Consider the following 25,750-nt stretch of genomic DNA (forward strand, 5'->3'; position numbering starts at 1 on the left):
CATCCGTCCGTTTCCATGGAAGCCCCTGTAACACCTGAATAGCTCACACGCACTAGAAATAAAACGCAAAGGTCCTAGAAATGAGCGACTGAGGCGTGTGCAAGCATCGTGTCCGTGTTTCCCGGCAGCAGCAGCAGCAGCAGCAGCAGCACCATGAACCGTCTGAGCGCCGCCGTGCCCGCGGAGCAGTACCTCGGTAGGTCCGCTCGGTTAAGGCTGATTTATGGTTCCGCGTTACACCGACGCAGAACCTACGCCGTAGGGTACGAGGCGACGCGCACCGTACGCCGAACCCTACGGCGTAGGTTCTGCGTTGGTGTAACGCGGGACCATAAATCAGGCTTTAGCTGCTGCTGCTCTCCTCCTCTCAGTCCGGTTCTGCTCATCTCTGCGTGTGTGTGTTTTCCAGCGGACAGCCACGTCCTGTTCTACCTGAGCGACGCAGTGACCCAGCTGCTGGAGCACAAGGAGGAGTACACCCAGTTTGGCCTGATCCGATACTTTGCAGAATAGTACGTGACTCTGTCCTTGAACGGCCCAGACTCGGAACACGATGGCTACATTATAGAAGCTAAACAATATTGCTATAATATATTAATATTAATCAATATTATCAATATTATTATTGATAATTAATATATTATTATTATAATATATTATATTATATATATATATATATATATATATATTATATATATATATTATTTATATTTTATATGTATATATTATTTATTTTTATATATATATATATATATATATATATATATATATATATATATATATATATATATATATATATATATTGATATATATATATTGATAATAATAGTAATGATAATAATAATATAAAAGTATTTATAATAATATAAATATAATATATATAATAATAATATAATATCATTATTATATATATTATATTACTATAAATACTTTTATATTATTATTATTATCAATATTATTTATGTATCAATATTGTTTTATTAATATTGTTGACTAAACAATTTGTTTTGTCTTTTAATTAATATATATATATATATAATTTAATATTATTTTTTACTTGCTCTGATTGGAAGTTTTAAGTGTAATGTTTTTAAACTTGTTTCTATGCGTCTTCAGTTCTGAGTGGTGGAGGGCTTCATGTTTGCAAGGTGTTGTTGGGTCACTCATTCTTGTGCATAGTTCTTTCACACGTAAATAAATGATACAGGTGATTCTAAATTGCCCGTAGGTGTGAGTGTGAGTGTGTCTGGTTGTCTGTCTCTATATGTGGCCCTGCGATAGACTGGCTACCTGTCCAGGGTGAACCCCTGCCTCTCGCCTGTAATGAGCTGGAAAAGGCTCCAGCAGACCCCCGTGACCCTGCAAAGGATAAAGCGGGTATAGAAAATGGATTGATAAATTATACACCCATCCTTCCCGTGGGTCATCAGAGTCGTGCCTGAACGAAACTGTTTTCCTGGACAGACTGAGATGTGTTGGACACATGTAAATGTCTGTGACACCACCTGAGGAGGGCGGTAGAGAGTGAGTTGTAAGTGTGGGATCACTGAAACTGGGGGGGGGCTTTTACTCCTCTGTCAAACAATCTGTCTTCTCTGAGCAGAATGTGGACATCACCATTCTCAAAAGTGTCCCTTATTCACAAGACCTACAAGTATGACTGACCCAACTGCAATTTATAACAGTTAAAACTGAAAATACCTTTGATACGAGACCTCAAACGAATTCAACCCAGAAATCAAGTCCAATACTCGTATACTACAGCTTTTTAGGATTATAATGGCCTGGATGTCCAGCAAGAATAGTTTGGTTAAAGTCAGTTTACATTATTTAAGTTGATTTTGTGTGAGCAGAGGTAAGATAACTTTGAATGCAAACAAAATGGGAAGTGTACTGTTCATCATAGGCTTTGCTGCAAAGTTGTCTGTTCTGCATAAAAGACAAAAATGATTTGTGTGTCTGTGTTTAGTTTTTTTTTTTCCAGAAGCAACAGTGTTTGAGAACAGAACAATGTTGTGAAGTGCGCAGTTGCGTAGAGTTGAATAATTTGGGGAGAATATATCATCAGGTTTTTCCCACAAATATTGCAGGTGTGATTCAGTCTGCAATCATCAACCTTGAATTCAATGTTCACTTTAAATGTATCACTTGTATTGGAGCAGCAGCACATTGGCCTGTTTAGTTAACAGGAAGGTGCTGTATGTTGTTTGTAAATTGTGGGATATTTTTCAGCGCAGAGTATGATGCAGGTACGTCTTCTTATCCTTTCTGACCACACATCGCTTAATTTTGTCATAAAACACCACATTCTTCAAACAATACAATTTTCAATGGTTAACTTCACTAAAATAAGAGGGAATCCCATATCTTGTTTTCAAATCTATATTTAGCCACTGTGTAAATAGGCAGCCATGTCTTTAGAAAAGAAACGAGCAGTCCAGTTGGTTATCTCCCAAAAAGAGCCTCCATGGTGCTTTTTTTCAGAAATCGTAGGTTGTTATGTTCACTTGGCGGAAACATCTGCAGTTTCACATGACTTTTCATATGTTGGTAGCAGTTCATGCTGTTGCCTCTTTTCGTGGGAACTGAACTGCATCACTCTGCATACAGTTTGTTAGTACCGTGCTGTGCATATCCTTATTAAATCTAAAATACTTTATTAAGACAGAAGTCTTGCTTACCCACTGGACTGGAGCAAGATGAACAGTTTCATGTTTATTCAGAATTTGAGAAATGTAAATGTGCTGAATTAGTAAGTGTCGGTTCAGCCTGCGTCATGATTGCCTGAAGAAGAACTGGTACTAGCACTCAAAGAAGTATTAAAAACTTATAATTTTCTGAAGTAAAAAACAAGATTATGTTTCCAGATGTGTATTGATGAATTTGTTTATTTAAGGTTATTCAGTTATTAACCTTTATTCGTTTATTTATGCAACACATATAAGTTGCATTAAATCATCTTAGTATGATCGGTTGATTAAATTGTCTGAGGTCGGGCTGATTATGTTGGACAGTTTTTGCAGCATGATGCAGAGTAGAATCAGTCCATTTTCTTTTTCCACGATTATCTACAGTACATTAAATGATTTATCTTGATTTAAAGGCTCTTGGATGTTTAAGTTCACATTTTACCCTTTCCCTGCATGTGTGTGTTGAGTGTACTGCTGCTGCACAAAGCAAATTTCCCCATTGAGGGAGAAATAAAGGATAATCTAATCTAATAACAGCAGGTTTGTAGGCAGTAGAAATACAGATGAGGAAAATAAAGAGCTTTAAGACCAACCTTGGGGAAAATACAGCTTATTCTGTAAGTTGAGCACTTGTGTGACTGTAGATGTTTGTGGGGAGGAGATGGATATTGTATAAACACTGCTGTGAGCAATATGTACGTTTGTAGTTTCAGCAGTGTGAAGAACAGCAACCACGTCCTCTTCAGGGAGTATAACTACATCCAGGCCACTCCGCACAACAAAGCGTCTTTCATCAGAGTCTTCTGGAGATGCTTCAGGCAGATTGGCAAAAGTGGAGGTGAGAGCAGTAACATATCCCGACCTTGAATGTAAGAAAAAAATAAAGAAAATGTCAAAGTTCATGCTTGAAAATAGTTGTTGTTTCACCAATGATCCAAAATGCAAATACAGTAAATTCAGCATTAGTTATGAAGCTGGAAGATGTACACATCTCAGGATCTGGAACAATATTTATTATTCTTCAAAGCAAAACAAAATATCAACAGAATCGTTACAGATTAAATGATTGATTGATATTATTTTTATTCTTCAGTTAAATTAAGACAAAACAGAAATAATAGTGTTTGGATCAAAGGAAGAAAGTTTAAAAGTTAGCACTCGGCTTCAAACAGTAAAGCTAAAAACTAGAAACTCTCAAATGCTTTGAGTTGAAAACATTTTTATTTATTGCAGCATTTCAGTAATCTCCCACAATGCACTGCAACCTTTTATTTATTGCATCTCATATGTTTAATTATTTGTAACTTTTGTCTGTCTCTATTTTCTGCTTTGAAACTCTTTTACTTTTTAATGCAGTTTTTAAAATGTTTTTATTTAAAGCACTTTGATTTGTCGTACATGAAATGTGTTGTACAGATAAAAAGCAATGACTTGACAAATGCTTGCAGCTTTCTGGGAGACAGACTTGATCAGATCAGTAAACAATCAAACCCTTTTCCATATAGAACGTTTAGGTGTTAAAACAGGAGGTGCACAGTGTCACTTCTGTTTGCACTAACTGTTTAATGCATGTCTGACATCTGGAAGTGGTGTTAAGCCGTCATGTGCTGCTTTTACTTCATGGTTCTGCATCACCAACAGCAGCTGAAATGAGTTGTGTGTGTTGTTGGTGCAGACTCTCTGTCCGTGCTGGAGTACCGGTCCCTGCTGCAGTTACTGTGTCCGGACTTCCCCGTGGAGGTGGTGCAGAGTGCAGCCAGGTCAGCACACACACAAACTCACTTTTGTACAGATTTGTATTATTTCAGATGGGAGAACATAAAATATGGAGCTAGAACAGTCTCATAATTCACAAATGCACACGTCGATCTGCAAATGCACAGGACAAGTTTCACAAATGCACAAAACAATTCACACGTGCGTAGGACAATATACACAAATGTATTTTTGATGCACACACAAATATAACCTGATTTACAAACGTTTTTTTTGTGTCTGTGAGCTGCGCTGGATTTGTGTGTGACTTTTGAGACCTGACGTGACTCGATCCACAAATACGTTTTTTTTTAACACTGAAGGATCTGCAACCAATCAGATGTCTTCCGTTGTTTCAGCCAATCTCAAAAGTCACACGCAAATCCAGCACAGCTCACAGACAAAAAACGTTTGTAAATCAGGTTATATTTGTGTGTGCATCAAAAACACATTTGTGTACATTGTCCTACGCACGTGTGAATTGTTCTGTGCATTTGTGAATCGGTCTGTGCATTTGTGAATTTTGTCCTGTGCATTTGTGGATCGGCGTGTGTATTTGTGAATTATGAGACTGTTCTAGCCCCAATAATAAAATGCTGTAGAAACATGAGGTCATACAATCGTGACATTAATATGTTCACTTCATAAAAAAGTCATTTTTTTCAGAAAGTGCCTTCTCAATGTGTAGATTGAAAGTATTGCCCCAAATCTTTAGAGGACTTCAGGGGCCATATGAAGATAATGTACAGTAATAATAAACCAATAAAGGTTAAGTAGTATCAAACATCCAGACTGGAATCTTGTCTAAAATAATCCTGACAGTTGGTTGTTGGCCTGGAGGATTACAAACTTTCCTGCAACTTTTCCATGAGAAGAAGGATTGAAATGTTACAGACGAATGCTTTGCTTCAGTATATTTATTAACTCCAGACTGCTGTTGTAGTCCAAGGATCTCCTCCAACGTTGTCTCCAGTTGGTGTGAACGGTTTCCCTTCTCTCATGCTGCAGAATTGTTCTGATGGATGACACCACGGACTGTTTGATGTCATTCTCTGACTTCATTTATGCCTTCCAGCTGCAGTTCTATTACAAAGGTACCAATACAGCTCCTGACACACTGATACGATTGCTGGATGAATTAACAGGGGATAAGTCATTTAAATGTTAACGGGCTGAAGGGGGGAACAGGTGACTCAAAGGAATGAATGGATCAGTGATCTGAGAGAATCTATGAACTGTCATCCACTGTATCTGCAGAGTTCTTGGAGAGTGTTCTGGGGATCTACCAGGACCTGTTAGCTGGGAAGAGTCCCAACACGGTCTTCGTCCCAACATCGGCCTCCGTGGAGCAGATGCTGCCTCTGGCAGCAGAGGAGAATGAAAAGGAAGAGCCACAGCAAGATGAGGTGGAGGCGTCCACTCTGGCCCAGTGTGTGGAGACGCTCTGCGACCGGTTCAAGCACAGGTGAGCAGTTGAGAACCACTGACATCTTCACCACACATTTCATCACCTGGCGTAATGATTCATTTTTTTAAATACAGGACTGTCTCAGAAAATTAGAATATTGTGATAAAGTTCTTTATTTTCGGTAATGCAATTAAAAAAAAAAAATAAAAATGTCATACATTCTGGATTCATTACAAATCAACTGAAATATTTCAAGCCTTTTATTATTTTAATATTGCTGATCATGGCTTACATTTTAAGATTAAGATTCCCAGAATATTCTAATTTTTTTAGATAGGATATTTGAGTTTTCTTAAACTGTAAACCATGATCAGCAATATTAAAAAGCTAAAAAAGCTAAATAAAAGGCTTGCAATATTTCAGTTGATTTGTAATGAATCGAGAATGTATGACATTTTTGGTTTTTGTAATTGCATTACAGAAAATCACAATATTCAAATTTTCTGAGACAGTCCTGTATATTTTGGGGGAGGTCTGTGACAAATCTGTGTCTGTCTGTGTGTGTGTTTGCGGGTGCAGTCATCCGTCCAGGGCATGTATGAGGGAAATCCTGCAGCAGGCTGACAAGATCTCTTACTACAGCTTCCTCATGAGTCTTTCCAAACATGAGGCCATCAACCAAACTATCGGTGGGTTCAGAGCGACACATTACCTTCCCTCTGCTACTGACAATGCTGCAGAAGTGGCTGTTACTGAGCATTCAACGTTAAATCGAGATGCAAGTTCAGTTTTTCTCCGTCTTTTGTCATGATTGCAGCTTTTAAGACTCCTCTTTGCTCTGGTTTGTGCAGGAGCATTACCCAGTAAGACGGAGCTGCTCATTGACCCTGAGATGGACCAGGAACTAGACAAACTGTAAGGATTGTACACATGCTCACGAGCCTAACGTCCACCCTCATCTTCAGCCATGTCGGGATGCAAGCACCTTTCAGTTTAGTCATTTGATTGAACCACAAATAAATAAACATCAAAAAGTAACAGCAACTCAATGAATACAATGAGTCAATTAAATCTGTTTTATTTGGTGCCTCAAAACAAAAACCACTAAATGGAAAAACAGTGTCACAAAGGTGATTAGCTCTGTAAGTTCAGAGAAAAGGATCTAGCAGAAGAATAAGAAGCAGAGGTGTGTAGAAACAAACGTATCTGCTGAGAGCGTCAGGGGTGCAGGAGGACGAACAACTCTCACTTTATCTGGACCAAAAGAAGAGATGGCCTCTATTCCTCATAGATGTACAAGATTATGATCAGGAGGAAGACACAGATGCAAATGTACAACATGGCTGACTTTGATTTAAAAAAGACCTATGAAACCTAAAGTTTCATATCTTTTACGTTGGGCTGGTAGGGTCCATGCAGCCTTCTTGGTAGAAACAGATTTCTGGAGAATTGGGGAAAATGTAGGAGTTGACTGGATGAAGCATCTGTCTGTCATTAAGGCCCAATCCCAATTCTCCTTCACTCGCCCTTCTTTTCTCCACTCGCACTTCTTTTCTTCCCTAAGCCCTAAAAAAGAAGGGGGAGATTTTAGGGCACTTGATATCTAGGGCACTTGGCCCAGGTGCCTGTCCCAATTCTCCCCCTACCCCTCGTTTTCATCCCTTCCCTGATCAGGAAGCTGAGAGCCAAAAGCTGTTTTAATTTCAGCTGTAGCGCTGTTAATATGGCACTTTATTAAGTTTTAATATTTTTTCAGGTATAATGGTAACCTTAAGATCCCCGACCGGGGCTCAGTTTATCCAAATAACGCCTGTTAAGAAATTTGACCCGATGTTTTCGGAGATGAGAAGAGCCGCCGGCCCCGGGGAGCAGCCTCAGCTCACAGCCCGAGAAGAGACGTGATCGCTGGGTCAGGCTGCTCCGTCAGCCCCGGGAGAGACACTCTCTCCCGGGACGCAGCTCTGTTGAGAATCACGCCGGCTGAAATAAATCATTTAGGAATATGTTGGTTTAATAGATTAAATCTAACAGTTGTAGCTACGCCTGTTAAGAAATTTGCTCCGAAATTTAGAGATTTCTGTCTGCCGGGTCCGGAGCTTGGGTCCGCGTTAAATCGACGCAGAGCCTACGGCGTAGGTTGCGTAACCTCTGCCGTAGGATCTGCGTTGGTGTAACGCGGAACCATAAATCCCTTTATTCTGGCGTGATCTTCCGCAACTTTATCTGAAAGTGTGTAAATTACCCAGATAACAGCTGGATTACTTTGTGGTTTCTGAAGACTATTATATCAGAAACATCCAAAACAAATCTGACGAGTCACAGGATTATTTCTCTCTATTTCTCTGAGACCAGTCTGCCTGTTTGCCTTCGGTCGGCGAGTCAAATCGACGCAGAGCCTCTTTTTTTCATACCCCCTCGCTCGCCAAGTCAGCATCTGAAATCCCTCGATTTGAAGGGGCTATTCTCAGCCCCTAGCCCTCGTTATGCCCCCTCCCCCTAGGTGAAAAGAGGAATTGGGACACCACTACCTTCACGGGAACGCGCAAAAGTTAGGGTTAGGGAAGAAAAGGAGGGCGAGGGGGAGTATTGGGACGCACCCTAAGTCATGACAAACTTCCACCAATCAGAACCATCACTACATGTACAGGACTGTCTCAGAACATTAGAATATTGTGATAAAGTTCTTTATTTTCTGTAATGCAATTAAAAAAAATATTGCAAGCCTTTTATTATTTTAATGTTGCTGATTATGGTTTACAGTTTAAGATTAAGATTCCCAGAATATTCAAATTTTTTGAGATAGGATATTTGAGTTTTCTTAAGCTGTAAGCCATGATCAGCAATATTAAAATGATAAAAGGCTTGCAATATTTCAGTTGATTTGTAATGAATCCAGAATGTATGACATTTTTGCATTACAGAAAATAAAGGACTTTATCACAATATTCTAATTTTCTGATACAGTCCTGTATAGTTGATGGTTGTCACATCCAAAAAGTGTCTACAGCCGCCAGAGCAAAAGGCTTCCTGTAAGAACAATTTGATACTTTATTGTTTTAACGCTGTCAAAGTGAATGTAAGGACGTCTAACTCCGAGTTGTAAACACGGCTGTAACGTGTGCTTAGTTGAAGTTATTTTGGCTGATTTTGTTTGGTTTTGTTGTCCTGCCATGCCTCCTCACTCTTGTCCTCCTCTGGCCTCCCTGCTCACCAGAATCGCTCAGATCTCTGTGAGTCCTGGTAGCAACAGCAGCGGCAGCGCAGTGGGGGCGCTGAAGGAGGTGCCGAGGAGAGCGTCTCCCCGGAGGAACATCCACCACCGCAGGAGGATGGAGGTGGAGAGCGACGGCTCCAACGAAGAGACCGACTCCTCTGAGAACTGATGACTGCCCCCCCCAGTGAGACATCTCTCTATGGCTGTTTTTGGGGGGTTGGCAGTCTCTAAACCGTGTTTTTATGTGTTATAATTATTCTTCGTTTGGTACAAGTATACACTTGGAACTAATTATCAGTTGTTAAACTTCTTATCGATACCAAATGTCTATAAAAGACTTAAAGGAGTGAGCATCCTGCAGGTTCCTGCACCAACAGCTCCAATAAGAATTGATGGAAATTCATCCTCGTTAACAAGTTGCAACATTTTGGTATCACTAACTGGGAAGAGGGGGGGGGGAGGCTAATGCAAGAAAAAGAAAATCCAGTTTCCACGAAGTTTGACAGAGCGCAGACGCGACTGTCTGAGCAGCTTTATTCATTATCTTCAGCAGATTTATGAGGAGCCGTTTTTCATTTGATACAATTTTTTTAGAGGAAAACTTTGGTTTCATAGCAGAATATTTCTGTTTGGGGCCTGTACTTGACTTCCCACTACAATGCAGTCATACTCAAACTATCATCTGCAAGTAAGATTTATACAATATTGAAGATGGAATATATCCCTTATTTAAGACCAACAACCATGACAGTGAGCCAGAACATCAAAAATTAATATAAAACTACTTTGATTATTGATATTGTTTATTTTAGCCACATGTGTGTGTTGCTCATGTTTTCATCGGGTCAGAACCACGTTTTAAGTTTGTTTGTGCTGTGAAGACCATTTTGAGAAAATATTTGAATGTTATTTATTATCTTGCTCACTGATTTGTGCAGCTGAAGAACAAACTGCTGATAATGAGGCTGTAATACGAGGACTACTATTGTCATGTTGGAGAATCAGCCTTCACACCATCACATGACATCGGAAGATCAAATAAACATCACACCATTCAAGTAGTTTCCACCTATTTAGTGCATTTTGCGTAAAATGTTAAAGTCAAGAACGTGGTGGAATTATTTAGCAAAAATGCATCATGACTTTTCCCAACAAGCTTCACTTTTAAATCCTCTTTGTAAAAACTCTTAAGTATCATCTCTGATGTACTCGTGTCCAGAAGTGGAGGGTTTAAATCAGTGATCATCAAATGACAAAAGCTTCAACATTCGGTAGCCAAACAATAATCATGTTTAAACTGGCCTTTGGAAGAGCAACCAAACTGTTTATATGTATTTATTACTCATTTTCACTGACATATGAGTGCAGCGAAGCTTGAAATGTGAAATAAATGTGTGCACTTTATACAGAATTACTTGAATGCCACAAAAAAAAGAAATATATTGAGATTAATTAAGATCTTAATATTTTACTGAAGGACGACGAGACCACGAGAGCTAAATGATGCTTCCTAAAAGAAGTCAACTACTAACTGCTTTTTCATAAAAAAGTCATTTGTTCTGCTTTAGTGTTGCTGTTAATAAAAGAAGCCTCTGCGGACGTGAACCATGCATGCTCAGTCTGGACCACCTGCCACCAACCAGAGGAAAATAAGTTCCCAAGTTAGACGAGACACACGACAGAATAAAATCCGGGTGTCTGCCAGATGGAGCTTTGTAGGCGTAGGGCTATGCAGTGAGAAAATAAATCCACGCCAGAACAGAAATGTTCAGGGGCTTCAGAGGCTGCACAACAGAGCTGACCTTCGTCATCCGTTTGTTGGGTTTCTCTTCGTCACAACTTCTGCTGCTTTTGCACCAAAAACGACTACAGATCAAATTTAGTCGACAGTGATCTTTACATTTGATCTTGTTGATGATGTAAATTCCCCTCTCACAGCACTAAATTCAAGCATGAACGTAAAATGAGTATTATTGTTTTATGTTTTTTTAATTTAATTTAAAACAACTGTCTTTGTTTTCCTCTTCGTGTCCAGTTTTTATTTTCTTTGTTTCCTTTTAATAACCTCTTTAGATTCAAATGTTATGTGTTGTTGGTTAAATTGTTCAGACTTTTGGGTTCCTGCTGTCATTCAGATTTTATTGTTGAACAGGATTGAATGAAATTTGATTAAGTAACAAAAATGCCTGAAATATTAAAGCTGAACCACAACAAGCCTTGCTTCCTCTTTGTCCCACTGAACAAATGTATGAACGGAGCTGATAGATTAATGTTTATTGTGGCAGATGAAACTGAACATGTGAATGTGACCTGATGAGACTACTATTAACACTGAATAATAAAGATGTAACCGTAAGATCTAAGATTTGTCTTTCTGTATTTGTGGGATATTAACAACCCAAAACAATATAAATAAAAATAAGTTATTTCATGGAGACAGTCAATTCAATTCAATTTTATTTATATTGCGTCTATTACAACAAAAGTTGTGTATAGGCGCTTTTCAGAAACCAGAACATGACCCCCGAGCAATTATTACATAAACAATGGCAAGTAAAAACTCCCCAAGTGGGAGAAAAACCTGAACCCAAAAAGTGGCAAGAAAAACTCCCCTTTAGGAGGGAGGAAACCTTGAGCAGGACCAGGATCATAAGGGGGGGGGTTTCTCCTGCTGAAGGCCAGCTGGGCAGAGCAGGAAAAGGGAGATCAGACAGAGAGAATGAACAGAGAAAGGAGAGACAGATGCACTTTCCCCATGTGTCTAATGTGTCATTGATGAAGCTGTCAAGCTGCAAGTTACTAATCCTAACATCTGAACTCTAATAATAATGTGTAATAATAATTTTTCAAATATTACATAAAAGGATATTGATCAGTTAATGCATCCACAAGGGAGGATATTTAAAGGGTGGGATTTCAGTAAGAAGTAAGTCTATGTAGTAATGATATTATTTATCAACAAATCCACGGACATGTACATTTTTATTTTAGTTTTTAGCCTCTGACAAGCACACATGGACAAAGTTGTTATTGCCCTTCCATTAAAGAATGAGAAAGACACAATGGTCACTGAAATAACTTGAAAATAAAAGGTTTTAGCCCCTTTGATAATTGCCTTTCGGTTAAAACATTTATTCTGAAGGAGCCGGAAGTTATTTTGAAAACCGGAAGTCGTAATGTTTACGTCCGAGGACAACAGACTTGCAGGTGACTGATGTTCCTCCGGTCCGCTGTGGTCGTGTCTGCTGGTTTCTCCAGGGGCCTGTACTACGAAGCGGGATTTGGGGTTAGCGAGGTAACTTCAGGTTTAACCCTGGGTTTTCAGGACTACGACGGTGGTTCACTTCTTAGCGGGGCACATCGCCATGGTAACTTATGCTGAACCGCTAACCTGCTCCGGAGCAGGTTATGTTCGAGATACAGATCGCCGGGTGTAAAAGCACCGCCCACTGACCAATCAGCTCTCTTGGAAAATGACATGCCCTTTCGAAGAGAAGCTTGGTGAAGTGGAGCTTGGTGCGCGGATCGTGAGAGGATCCCTCCGAAGAGAACGCGTATTCAGGGACCACCAAAACCCCTTTGCTTTCCCTGATGAGTACCTGTATGAACGATCCAAAAAAAAAAAGAAAAAAAGAAAAAAGAGGTGGAGGAGAAAATAAAAAATAAATCAATCAATGAATAAATAAAACAAATCATCACCCAAAATCCGATGTACAGTCAATCCAAAACTAATACCAATTAAATAAATAAATCAAGAAGAAATCAAAAAGAAGATGCATTTGTAAGGGGATAGGAAAAAAGGGATTTTCAATTTCGTCCCTCGAACATTCAAGTCACTTTAAAATACTAAATACCCCCCTCCTGAAAAAATAAAAAATTAAATAAAATAAATAAATAAACCCAATTCTTTGGTACAGCATCAGCACAAGTTATCGGCCAACAACAATAGTTATAGAACCAATACAGGACTGTCTCAGAAAATTAGAATATTGTGATTTTCTGTAATGCAAACACAAAACCAAAAAATGTCATACATTCTGGATTCATTACAAATCAACTGAAATATTGCAAGCCTTTTATTATTTTAATATTGCTGATCATGGTTTACAGTTTAAGATTAAGATTCCCAGAATATTCAAATATATGTTTATATCCCTATGAATTTACGCATTTATACAGTCAGCGATCTTTTGCCAGCTGTCTTTCCTGCATTTTGCAGCTGCAACTGTGTTGCTTTTTGCCTGTATTATATGCCTATACTCATCATATTTCCGTAAAATTATTGTTTGCTCTTCGCTACTGAAATAAGCGGCTCTGACAGCGGACTTCTCCATGCTTGCGATTGGTCATGCGCTGAAAACACTGCCCCTTTTATGTGCACGCGCTCATATCCAGATTGGAGAAACCTGGGTTGATATACCGAGTTGATAACCACTGTCGTGTGACCGCTTAGCGTGATTGCAATTGTCCCGCTTAGTGAATCTGGATAAGGAAAAGATATCCTGGATATGTTGAACTTGCTTCGTAGTACAGGCCCCAGGTGGTTTCAGGACTCCGGGTTAACAGTAAAGTCCGCCTACCTTGTCCCGGTGCTGGGCGGGTTTACAGCAGCAAATAAAGCCCAAACCAAGCGGCTCACCGGCGGCTGCTCCACACACAGACCGATGCCCAAGAAGAAAGTGGTCAGTCTTCACACGTGCACACCCTGGCTCTCTTTTAGACGTTTACTCAGGACATATCTGTGTTCTAACAGAATTAAGATTTGTATCCTGCTCCCAGACAAACGTGTGTGACAGATTAAATATATATACATAACATGTACTTGAGTTAATAAGTTATTTTTTTCTGTTTTACTACAACTGTAGCCTCCAGTCATCATGGCCTTTGAGGCACAAATAAGTTTACAAGTTTTCTACAAACTTTCTGTTTGCACTGTTGTTGTTGCACTAAAAATGTGCACTGTTACAGAATGGATGCTCTGCTTACTTTCTATTGTTTTATATTAATTTATACAATTTTAAGTTAAGCAGGACAGGTTTCTGTTTGAGAAAGATACTTATTTTATTCAGTTCATTTTGTTATTTTGTATTAAAGTGAATTGCTGGATAATAATTTGTTTTCTATGTGTTCATGGCATTCAAAAATATGCATCTAATTCAATTCAGGTTCGAGTCAAATAATTAAAAAATCGTTTCATTCACAAAAAAAGGGGCTAAAAAAATTCACCAAGCCAGGCAAGGTGAAGGCAATCTAGGTGGCCTGCCCTGCCGATGAGGTGTACCTTATTTATTTATCAGGGAGTTGGCAACCCTACTTACAGGTGCATTTTGGAAGCTGAGAAATCATTCAAAAATGTTTTGCTTAATTTCTAGGAAACACGCAGGAGGAAAATATGAGAGGTGCAAGTAACCAAAGTTAAATTATAAATATAAAAGACTGATGTTTTAACTAAACCTGCAGAGTGTTATTGTCACTAAAAGCAGCCAGTTTAAATTGATACCTCAGTTAAGTGTTGCTATTGCCAGAAGGGGAGACTTATGGCTATATTTTAGTGCCCTTTATGTGCTTTTTTTTTTTCTTTTCTCCAAAGAAGTTGTTCTGCATGACTAAACCTTAATGTATCTCTGTGCTATCAAACAGGCGAAAGGGCAGTCAACGGCTCCTGCGGGTGGAGCGGCTGACACACACACTTCTGGTCCGGTTACCCGAGACAAAAATGGCGCCGTTACCATAACGGTGCACGCCAAGCCTGGCTCCAAGCACAGCAGCATCACAGGTCAGCCTCCCAATGAGTGCACGTCGGGGGTTGTGATGAGCTCAAACACAATTAATTTTTTTCTTCATTTCATTCAAAAATAAAATAAACAATTCAATACAATGCAGACTTTCTTCTGCTGCTCTTGCAGATGTTTCGGCGGAGGCGGTGGGAATTGCTATCGCTGCACCGCCTACAGATGGAGAAGCAAACGCTGAGCTTATCCGCTACCTGGCAGAAGCTCTGGAGCTGAAGAAGAGTCACATATCACTTGACAAGGTTCCCACACTAATAAAAATGTATTTAAGGCAGTCTGTTCCAAGCATGTTGCCTGGGGCACACTGCGCTACATCATTTAGATGTTTCCCTGCTCTTACACCTCTGATTCACTTTAATGAAATCCCTCAACAGCTCGTCATTAAGATTTGCAGAAGCCTGTGAATGAACCTGAACACCTAACACATGCAAGGCAGTGTGCCCTGAGGAACATCTGCAATTTAATGTTTTAAATTGACCACTGACCAGCTTTAAAAGACATGGAAGAACTCCTCAAGAAAGCCAGTGGTGACACACTCGGGGATGCATTAATTTCAAGAGAGCCAGACAGCAGAAAACCCACCTGGAAGAAATGGAAGTGCTGGTAAAGAAGACCAGTCCTGATTCTGTGCCTCATCCAAACACCCAGTCCTATAAAGTCTACAATAAATAAATGCCTGCTTTTGTTACGCAGGCTGTGGAAGCTTCCTCACAGGATATGGGCAAAGGGTAAGATACCAACAACCTAGAAGATGGAAGAGGGCTGCTTTGTCCCAAAAGAGAATGGATCTTCTGACATTAGCCAATTTAAACAATCTCAATCATCAGTGTGTAAGCCAAGGTTTTCTTTTCATTCTTGGCAAAGCGGATGACTACACAACCACAACATCAGGCAGATGATCAACAGTTATCTTGGATAGACTAACAGGGCCTGGAGAAGGGGTCTGTAACAGGTTGTACATTCTCTCTGTTCCTTTTCCTAATGTCGGGGATCATCTTTATTACAGCAGCAGCTGCAGAAGCCAGGGGAATAATGATTGCAGCCGGAGACAGGAAACCCTCAATAAGAGGATTCACATGTGGGAAAACCACATCACGTGTGGAAGTAAGGTGGATCCTGAAGATTCTTGGAGGAGAAACGTCTTTGGAAAGGGTGGTCTTCAAGCCCAAGAAGTTACAGAGTATGCCTTAGAAGTGTGATGACACCTTCAGGGATAGAAACAACACCCTCATCTTTGGGCAACAAGCAGATGAGTCCCAGCCTACTGCAATGGGAACCAGGGCAAGATGGAAGAAGATGAGAGCTAACTTGGGAAGAAGGCTGATCCATCCCCCGATCTTCCAGATGCCACTGAGGCCTGACATAGTCATCTTGTCAGAGTCGGAGAAGAAAAGCTGTCATTGTCCATTGGAAAGAAAGCTTTGCCAAGGCCCTAAAATACCAAGACCTCGTCCAGAACTGCAGAGGGCACGAGTGTCAAATGTGGCGTTTTTCCTGTAGCAGTAAGTTGCAGAGGAATGTGTCCCTGTCGGAGATCACTCCCTCCCCCGGAATATCAAGTAACGAGTAAAGGACAAGCTGTGTGCAGGATTGGGGAGACGAGGCAAGGATTTGGTCACCTCTGCTGACCCTGCAACGGGAGGCTACAGTAAACCCATCAATCCAGCCGAGAGGCCAGTCATCCCACAGTCTGACTGAGTTCATGGCATTCTCAACGGTGGTAAATAAGCTCTCTGTAACTGAGATGACTTACATTTGTTACAATTTTGTGTACATACAAGTCTTCTTCACATTTAATTAGCATTTACAGGTTTGTATACAGTGTCTCCCTCTCTGGGATTGTTGTAAACTTTAAATGGAGGAACGAGTGATAAGAAATGTTTCTTCAAGTCACGTGTCACATTTCATTAATGAATAAGAATACATCTTTAATGGTCAGAGAAAATTGAACTAAATCCTTCAAGATCTAACTTTTTGTGTTAATTACGTTTCCATCTGCTGTTTAAACACCGTCTTCATCTGCCTTTTTGACGGTGGGGATCAGTATCCTTCTAATGTATCTTATTGTACCTAACTCCTTTCTCTTTTCGTCTTCAGGGCTCAAGATCGAGAGATAAGCTCATCAAAGTAGACTCCTCTCTCAGTCCAGAGGAGGTGCTGAGGAGGCTCCGACAGGCTGCAGGCTAATGGAGCGGGAACAGGAACAGGAGCAGCAGGAGGAGCAGGAGCAGCATGAGGAACAGGAGCAGCATTCGGAGCCGGAGCCGGACCCCATGATACCAGAGAAAGAAGGGGTTTCACAGTCCTCATTCTACTCACACAACTTTACATCCACTCTGTTGAGACACACTCACACACACACACACACACACACACACACACACACACACACACACACACACACAGGTGGACAGAAATGTGAGAACAACAGCACAAACTGTGTCCAACACTGTAGTTACTTTTAAACTCTAAAAGGTACCGTATTTAATTAAGTATGTTGTACTTTAACTCTTGGTGGCGCGAGAAGCAGGAAAGTTGTCCCGTCCTATCTCGCGCTTTTCTTAAACCCCAAATATTTTCTTTAGCTGCAGATGGTAATAACCCAATTTATTCAATGTTGGATTTTCTTTTCTCACCATATTCATTTTATTTGTCTACGTTCGTCCATTGCTGCATTTCAGGCCTGCAACACACATTAAAAAAGTTGTTGTGACAGTAAAGCTTTCAACATTTTGTAATGCTGCTGTTCTCACATCACTTGAAAGATGTTCTGGGATTTGGAATTTAAAGCATTTCAGTTATTTTGTGTCATTTTTCCAGCAAAAAGTATTTTTATAAATACAGAGAAAATGTTCCTATGTCCTGCAGAAAGCGGGTTATTGAGGCAGATCTTCCTGTCAGTTCTGGATTATGGTGATGTTATTTATCAACAAGCATCTGCTTCCACCCTAAAATCACTTGATGCTGTTTATCAGCTCTAAGATTCATCACTGCTGACAGTTATTCTACTCATCACTGCATCTTATATGCAAAACTTGGGTGGACTCCCCTTTCTGTCAGACGTGATAGGCATTGGTTTCTCTTTGTTTATAAAGCTCTAATTGGAAGGCTTCCTCATTACCTTAGCTCCTTACTGAGGTTTCCTCAATGGTAGATACTCAACCCACTCCTCTGATTTTCTTATGCTGGAAGTTTCATGTCCATGGACTGAATTTGGAAAAACTGCATTTAGCTACTGCCCGGCTCACAGTTGGAACATTTTGCAACATGCATTGAAGTTGGAAACGTTTGTGCAGCTTGGTCAATTCAAATCCTTGATTGCTGACCATTTTACTCATGTTTGTAATTGTTTTTAATTTTTCTCTTTTATTTTTATTGTATTATTCTTTTTATATGGTTGTTGTACATTCGGCATCATTGTAAATGAGGGCTTGATTTCTCTGAATTCAAATAAAGGTTGATTGAAAAAAGTTTGTCATTGGTTGTTTTTCTTTTGAGGGGCAGGTGAGGATTGCATGCAGGTCAGTCTAGTACCTTTACTCCCTTCTTCCTCAGCCATTGTACTATTACTATAGACTACTACTGTCATTTACTACTGCTGTCATTTAGCAGACACTTTTATCCAAAGCAACTTACATCTTGGAAAACAACACAAGCAATAAATCTCATACGAGGGTCCAGCTGGATCAGTGCTGCCTAAGAGTCCAGTTGGACACAGGTGCTGCCATGCTAGTGCCAGAGGATTCTTTTTTATTGTAATTTGACAAGTGGTGGCTTTTATATTGCTTTGTTGAAAACTGCATGGATGTCCCTGGGAAATTGTTCTCTTGAAGGCAGTGTACTTTGTTCAGTAACTATTTTTTTTATATACTGCCATCATTGCTTGTGGATCTAAAAGCAGCCAGCTGGAAACACAGATAATTGACATTGAACAGAACTTATGAACGTGAATCCTGGGATAAAGAAGAACATATTTTCGGAATACTGTTGTAAATGTGATTTATTGACAAGAAAAACCACCATCAACATCCATCAATGCATCTTGTCTTCATTTTACAACACTGATATCATGCGGCGTTACACCCAGTAACAGCATACAATTATAACTTCTATACAAACATACAGTTTCTATACAGGATTTCTTTATATTCATGAGTTATGTACAGTAGATGCCGGTGATGTTAGTCATAAAAGTGGAGCACAGAAAAGACACTTTCTGGAGGAGCAGCTAATGGTGGTGTAACCTTGGATGGTTGCCATGGAAACAAACACATAGACGGTAAAGGTCAGCAGTGATTTGACCCACAATGAGCTGTGTGGTCACATCTGGATTGCAACTGTGGTTCTGGCATGCCAATCACAAAGGTGACTGCTAAAACCACAGAGTTCATATTTTTTCTTGCATGATTCAGCGAGGGTGCACAGAACATTAGCTTCATGCTCACCTAAAAACAAGAAGATTAAAGCTTGACGCTGAGCAGAAAGGCTTGCTGGGTATCTCCCATCTGATTTGTTGCCAGCAGTGTGCACTCGTGAGGTCATGTCTTGCACGTGGGTACCTGGCATCCACCCCGACTCACGGTGGTTCCCAAGGCTAATACCAGAGGGAGAAAATGCAACTAACCTGTTCTGACTTGGTAAAATGTAGCGAGCTGGAGCTGGAGCTGGAGCTGGAGCTGGAGCTGGAGCTGGAGCTGGAGCTGGAGCTGGAGCTGGAGCTGGAGCGACTCCTTAAAGCATTGCACACATGCATCTTTGAGGCCTTCTGTCTGTTTAACGTTGGAATTCTTTTTCAGAAGAACCACAAGGACATTAAAGGAAAGACTGAAACTAACAAAACCCTAAAGGCTTTTGGGGGGGGGAAATGTAATTACATAGTATTTGATGAGAAAAGACAATTTCTTAAAGGGATACATTAGTAACTCGTGGCCATCAGTCGTATTGGGTTTGAAATTGTTGCCTCCTTGGCTTCATTTTGAAGCCGTAGCATCTTGGGAACTGGGGTGAGCAAGTAATGACTGTTTAACTGCATATTCAAGTGAAAATATTACAGGCTGCTACAAAAAATATATAAATATTATTTATGGTTTTGTCTGGATTATATATTTTATCACACACTTATTTTAACGTACTTCAACTGTGCAACAAAGTTCATGAAAATAATGAGTCATCTTAGAGAGAGATTATCTACACACACGCAGATTCCTCCACCAATTCCTCACTCAGTTAAGCCAAAATTGCTCATCAACGCTGTTTCCATGGCAACCACCTCAGGCGGACAGACTCATCACTGAGCGACAGTCCTGCTAGTTAAAATGAAAGTAAAATGAAAATAGGCACTGGTTCTTAACACAAAAACATGTCAGGCTTTATTTCTCCAAACTTCCTCTGCTCAAATCGGTTTGAATGTGACTCCAAAAGTTCAAACTCTGGATCTCAAAGCTGAATTTAATGTTGTGGCCACTTGGGAGCAGTACAGCCGGAATATTTCCTACTCAGATGTCTGTTGGATATGCACCCTGGTCCTACGGCTCTCTGGTTTCTTGCACCAGGTCCACAAGCAGGGCCCAGTTGCACCAAACACCTTCATGTTATGATCATTTCTAGCTACCTTGTTTTACCCTTTGTGACTTCTACAGTAGCTCTGGTGCAGAGATCATTGTAATTAACTGTAAACTGTAATCGATTCAGCCCAACAGCTGCAGGGTCAGAGTAAAAACAAAAGAGAGGAGTCTGCTGCAGGCTAGTTAGTTTCAGCCCTGTTATGCGTCTTCAAATGTCATCCAATTGGTCAAATTCCTGCAGGATCACACAGGACCTCATCAGTAAAATAATCTCTATCTTACACAAGATAGAGGAAGAGATCTTGCAGTTCACAAGAGTTCACAAGACTCCAGTTTGTTGTGCATTCCCTCAACAGGCTCTGCCATAATATCTGTAAACCTCTGGTCTCCTGTATGATACTATCATTACAACATTATAGATACATCGGAAAACACAGAACATCATAATACGGCCCCTTCAAATTAAGTTTTACCTTGTAGCGTGAGTTAAGGACTCCTTAACAAAAAAATCAGTTGTAGAAAACATCTTTTTGTCTTGTCCCCGAAAATGTTCCATAAGAAGTAGTTACTGTTTTCTCCTTATGCTGATCACGGACTTAAAGATGAGTTATACTGTTGCAAAAAAAGACCTTGAAATCCAACATAGACAACAAAAAACAACTGTAAGGCACCTCCAAACGTATCTTAATTGCGAAGTTTAAGGAGATAATTGAATGAAGTTACTTCATCCAGAAAACATCTGATTGTGAGAAATTATTGATCCACTCAAAAGTGACCAGTTGATTTTAAATATGATCACAGTTGTGTTTCATCCACTTTGCACTCAATGAGTGATCTACAGCTTATTAATGCAAGATCTTTGGAAGGTCTTCTAAAATCTGTGGTCAGAGAGAAAAACATGAGGAGGAGATGAAGAAGGTGAGCATTCAACAGGGACAACAGCATTAAATTAATGTTCAGTGAACATCTAGTTACTTTTCAATCTTGAAACTAAAATAAGCAATCTTGGTCCAGTTTTCTTTTCTTTAGCCACGCTGCTTGTGTGAGATGACAACAGTTAAAACAATAAAAGTCTCTTTGAAAACTGTAAAATTGTTTTTGCCATAAAAACTCCAACTATGCAGAGAACTCCTTAACAATTTCCCTCAACAAAGGATTCCTTTTTAAGATACTCAGTGCAAGAATCTTTAAACCAGTCTCTTAGTCTAAAGCCTCACACTTGAGGAAAAAACTGGAGGTGCTTTGTGCAACTGGCCCCGAGGTTTTCTGGTGGAAAGGCAATGACAGAGAATTATTACTGAACAATTCCATTATCTAAACTATAAATAGGGTCTTTCCTGAACAGAAACAAGGTGAAAATTGATGTAAAAACATTGCTATTCAGTTGAAATGAGTTGCTGTTTATTTTCTTATAAAACGACTTGAAGCCTAAAATCCAATATCAACTATTCTCTTTCAACTTTTCACTGCAGTGGCTGCATTTCATCTCTGAGTCAGGACGCTTACAAATATCTGGCTCAGAGACTCTTTGGAGAATTATCTGTGTTTCTGTCATCAGGATATCCTTTCGTTTGGGAAACTGAAGCAAGAACACCAACCGCCGTTAAATCAAAGCTCCAAATAGGTGTTTTACAGCTCAAAATTTGATCTTTATATTAGGGTAGGTTACAGTTTTACTGGACTAAGTTTGATGCCCCAGAAACGCTGCACGCAGTTCAAACACAGCAGCATCCTGGTTTCATAAAGCTGCTGTCTCCACCTCAGTCTCATGCCAATAAAACATGAGATGTTGAACTGTTTCTGCCACCATTGCTGTGTATTTCAACATCTGTATCTGACCTCTGTCTCCAGACTTGAGCAGATAAAGCAGAAAATGCCTCATCTGGAAGAAATATGGATACATGACTCCACAGTGACCCCCCTCCCCCTGTGATCAGTCCGCTCCATCTCAATCACTCACTAACACACACTCACACACTCACACACAAAATTGCACAGTGCCATTTGGGCCTTATTGTTGCTTAAAAAGAAAACTGTGTGAACGTTTTCCATCACATTTGGAAGAAAAGGGAAAGCAGCAAAAAGAAAAATGACGCAACTTCACCTTCAAAACAGATTGTCAAGTCTGGGGGGGTTTGAGAATCCATACTCTGATATTTTTGGATACGTTAATCTGTCCTCATTTGTGCCGAAAAACAAAGCAAGTCCACTTCCGTTTGCACAGGAAGATCCCTCAGAGATCTGAAGTTGCAGGGGAATCACTGTCGGCATGAAGCGCTCCTTCATGGAGTCCAGATGAAGCGTGTTTAAATGCACAAGAGTTACATCTTTTCATCATGAACATGCAGCCCTGCTTTGACGCCACATCTTCAGCATCTGGAACCTGTCACCGAAGCTGCAGCAGCAAAGCCCTCAAGTTACCTGGTTTGTCTACTTGAACTCAACGACGGATTTCATTTTGGTTAAAAGAATGACCGTAATCTCTTTTTTTTAAATAGACGTACTTGGTTGCCCTGAATCATTCAGGCCGAGTAAATCGGATACAGATCTTACACGAGCGGCCACTTTTGCTGCATTGCAACTTCAACTTATTCGTTTTTGAATCTGAAAAACTTTCATGAAGTTTGTCTTTTATTCCCCCTTTTACGAGTTTTCAAACTGGCATTACAGATCCAGAATCATTGTCTTTGATGTAGAAACTGTAAAAGAAACAAAATTTTAATTTGCTAACAACCTGTGGTATCCGAGGACATAACTTCCTGGAAAATCTTTTTTTTTCTTTTAAACAAATGCTTTGGTGTAAATGACGGATGCTTGAATAAAAACTCAGCAGAGTTTAAGCTATGAAGGAGACGGAGGACGCGCTGCAGATATTCAGTAGCTTGTTGAAATATGTTGCACTTTACAGTTATTCACCTGGGTACAATATGAGGAAAGATCCAGAAAATTAGATTTTAACTACAATCTGCAAATTCCACAAAGACTTGAATTGAAGACCTTCTAGAAATTTTAAGCTGATTTTTGCACTTATTTCTCATTTTATTGAAAAAAGTCAACATTTAGGTCTTAGGGTTATTCTTTAGGTTTTCAGAGACATACTGTACATAAAAAGTGAAAAATGTAAATAATCTTGAGAAACTGGAATGATCAGATGTTTGCCAAATTGTTTGTGCTGCAGTTCACATGTCAGTGAAACTGCGTCACACGAGTGTATCTGGATGTTCGTAGAGTGCTAATGCTCGTCTGCTGGGCCATGAGCCCGACGCGTTAAAGGCCTCACAGCCGTTTCAGGAGTGTCTTCAGCCAGACTTGTTCAGATCTGCTGCAGCACAGACGCTCCAGGATTCCGGCCCACGGCAATAAACCTCTACGACTCTCTGAAGAGACTTAAGTCATGACTAATGCAATAAGTCTCTTCAAATTTCTCTTTCGGGATTAATAAAGTATTTTTGGATTTGAACTGAATTTAATTTGAATTCAGAATGATTCAGATGCTCTTTAAGTCTCTTGTAGTTGTTTAGTGGGTTTATAGGTGCTCTTTTGCAGGTGTTTCATGTGTTTTTGTTAGTTTTGTTCTTCCCTGTGTCTGTTTTTGTCTTTCTGAATTATTACATCCCTCTTTCTTATTGTTTTATCACTTTTTATAGTTGTCTCTTGTCTCTTTGCGCCTATGTTTTTTGAAGACCTTTTGTGTTTTTTTTAGATTTGTGGTCGCTTTGTGTCATTTTGAGTCTCTCTCGTGTGCATTTCGTGTGTCTTTGTGGTTGTCGTGTAACCTGGCCAGCCGCTTGGTGAAAACTCTCTCGTGAACTGGGTCTGGTCCGGTTAAAAGTCGTTTCCACCAGAAAAGAACGAACATAATCAGTTTCAATAGTGCAGGGGTGGGTTTTATGTGATCACTCGTACAAGAGCGTCCAAGCGCCACCACGTACATCCCAGACGGCTGCTGGTCCGTTACTCTGCCCACTGGTACGCCTATCCAACGCTGTCCCGAGGCAGTTTTTTTCTGCATCTCTTGGTTCTGGCCCGTATAAATCAAAGTTGCATCCAGAAGAAACCTGAATATTTCTCCGGCTGCTGTGACTACTTTCCATCGACTCTACATTGAGATGCGTTGGCTTGTTTTGCTCCTTTTACGTACATGTATTAATTCAGCTGTGCTATTTTTGTGCCAGCAGCTCCATGAATGATTCCCTGATATGTTGAACAGACACAACATCATTCTGCCAAAAACCTGTGAAGTTTTTGACAATTAAAGCTCACGCTCTCACACAGCTGCTAGTGTGGCAGACGAGCATCTGAACTGTCAGATTAGTGATTCATTTGAATCCAGGTTAAGGAATAGCTGCTAAAATGTTCTGTCAAAATCAAAGAATGCACTTTCAATTGAGAACATGTAAATATTAAAAAATTATTAAATAATCTCTAATGTTGTTTTGCTTCCATGTGCGACACCCCTCCATGTTCTTCTCGGTAAAGGTTTGTCTAGTTCTGACTCGGTCTGGACTGAATACGTAGTTCCCATGTTTTGGTTTTTGTGGGTTTGAGTCAACGTGAAAGTGTTCATGTGGTTTCATGTTAAATACAAATACGTGCTTTTACAGACCGTAAATCATTCTGCCAACAGACAGATGTGTTTTTATACGTTTATGTGGTTGTTAAAGTGGGTTTACGTGTCTGGGATGTCTCATGTAGATCACGGCGGTATCGACATTGAGACGTGATTAAAGTATGGAGGACCTCTCTGTCTCAGTGGATGCAACAAAAAAAAAAGAAGAAGAAAATCCACCATGCAAAGAAGATATGATAGTGGTCCAGTTGGGGTGTAAGACCAGGCTTACATGCACAGAGTGAATCCTCAGTTCATACTGAAGACTTATTCGATGAAGATGTCTTCAGTGGGACAGGAGTATCCGATGTGGTCCTTGTAATACTGCTGGAACGCTCTCCTGAGGGAATACCAGAGGGAAGACATGCCTCAGCCAAGAAAAACACATGATATGGAAAGGTTAGCATCACCACAGGACAGTTTTTACTGTTAAAAGGCTGTTAAAAGGCTGCTCCAGCTTCCCTCTGCGCTCCAATATTACAGGACTGTCTCAGAAAATTAGAATATTGTGATAAAGTCCTTTATCTTCTGTAATGCAAAAATGTCATACATTCTGGATTCATTACAAATCAACTGAAATATTGCAAGCCTTTTATTATTTTAATATTGCTGATCATGGCTTACAGTTTAAGAAAACTCAAATATCCTATCTCAAAAAATTTGAATATTCTGGGAATCTTAATCTTAAACTGTAAGCCATAATCAGCAATATTAAAAT

General features: G+C 39.9%; 3 protein-coding genes across 5 annotated transcripts in view; 2 read left to right on the forward strand and 1 right to left on the reverse strand.

Moving 5' to 3' along the window:
- cstpp1 (centriolar satellite-associated tubulin polyglutamylase complex regulator 1) lies at positions 1-11,496 on the forward strand. 2 transcript variants are annotated; one of them, XM_061722173.1, is made up of 9 exons: positions 1-196; positions 410-512; positions 3,398-3,528; positions 4,366-4,450; positions 5,454-5,539; positions 5,703-5,910; positions 6,433-6,542; positions 6,705-6,768; positions 9,068-11,496. In XM_061722173.1, the coding sequence occupies exons 1-9, from the start codon at positions 154-156 to the stop codon at positions 9,234-9,236; spliced, it is 999 nt and encodes a 332-aa protein (XP_061578157.1). In that variant the 5' UTR covers positions 1-153; the 3' UTR covers positions 9,237-11,496. The 2 variants fall into 2 exon arrangements, with proteins under 2 accessions (XP_061578157.1, XP_061578158.1); XM_061722174.1 differs by lacking the exons at positions 6,433-6,542; positions 6,705-6,768.
- Positions 11,497-12,263: 767 nt separating this feature from the next.
- Positions 12,264-18,309, forward strand: c5h15orf40 (chromosome 5 C15orf40 homolog). Of its 2 annotated transcripts, none has more exons than XM_061722684.1 (4): positions 12,264-12,362; positions 14,708-14,843; positions 14,974-15,101; positions 16,957-18,309. In XM_061722684.1, exons 1-4 carry the CDS (start codon positions 12,282-12,284, stop codon positions 17,044-17,046), a joined length of 435 nt encoding a protein of 144 aa, XP_061578668.1. In that variant the 5' UTR covers positions 12,264-12,281; the 3' UTR covers positions 17,047-18,309. The 2 variants fall into 2 exon arrangements, with proteins under 2 accessions (XP_061578668.1, XP_061578667.1); XM_061722683.1 differs by having other exon boundaries at positions 12,268-13,749.
- Positions 18,310-18,849: 540 nt separating this feature from the next.
- Positions 18,850-25,750, reverse strand: part of mapk8ip1a (mitogen-activated protein kinase 8 interacting protein 1a) — a 32,745-nt gene continuing 25,844 nt past the window's right edge. The window contains exon 12 of the mRNA XM_061722175.1: positions 18,850-25,372. Within this exon, the coding sequence (XP_061578159.1) occupies positions 25,300-25,372 (73 nt within the window). The 3' untranslated portion in view covers positions 18,850-25,299. The remainder of the gene's footprint in view (positions 25,373-25,750) is intronic.

The sequence above is a fragment of the Cololabis saira genome, chromosome 5 (genome assembly GCF_033807715.1).
Source record: "Cololabis saira isolate AMF1-May2022 chromosome 5, fColSai1.1, whole genome shotgun sequence".
NCBI classification, from domain to species: Eukaryota; Metazoa; Chordata; class Actinopteri; order Beloniformes; family Belonidae; genus Cololabis; species Cololabis saira.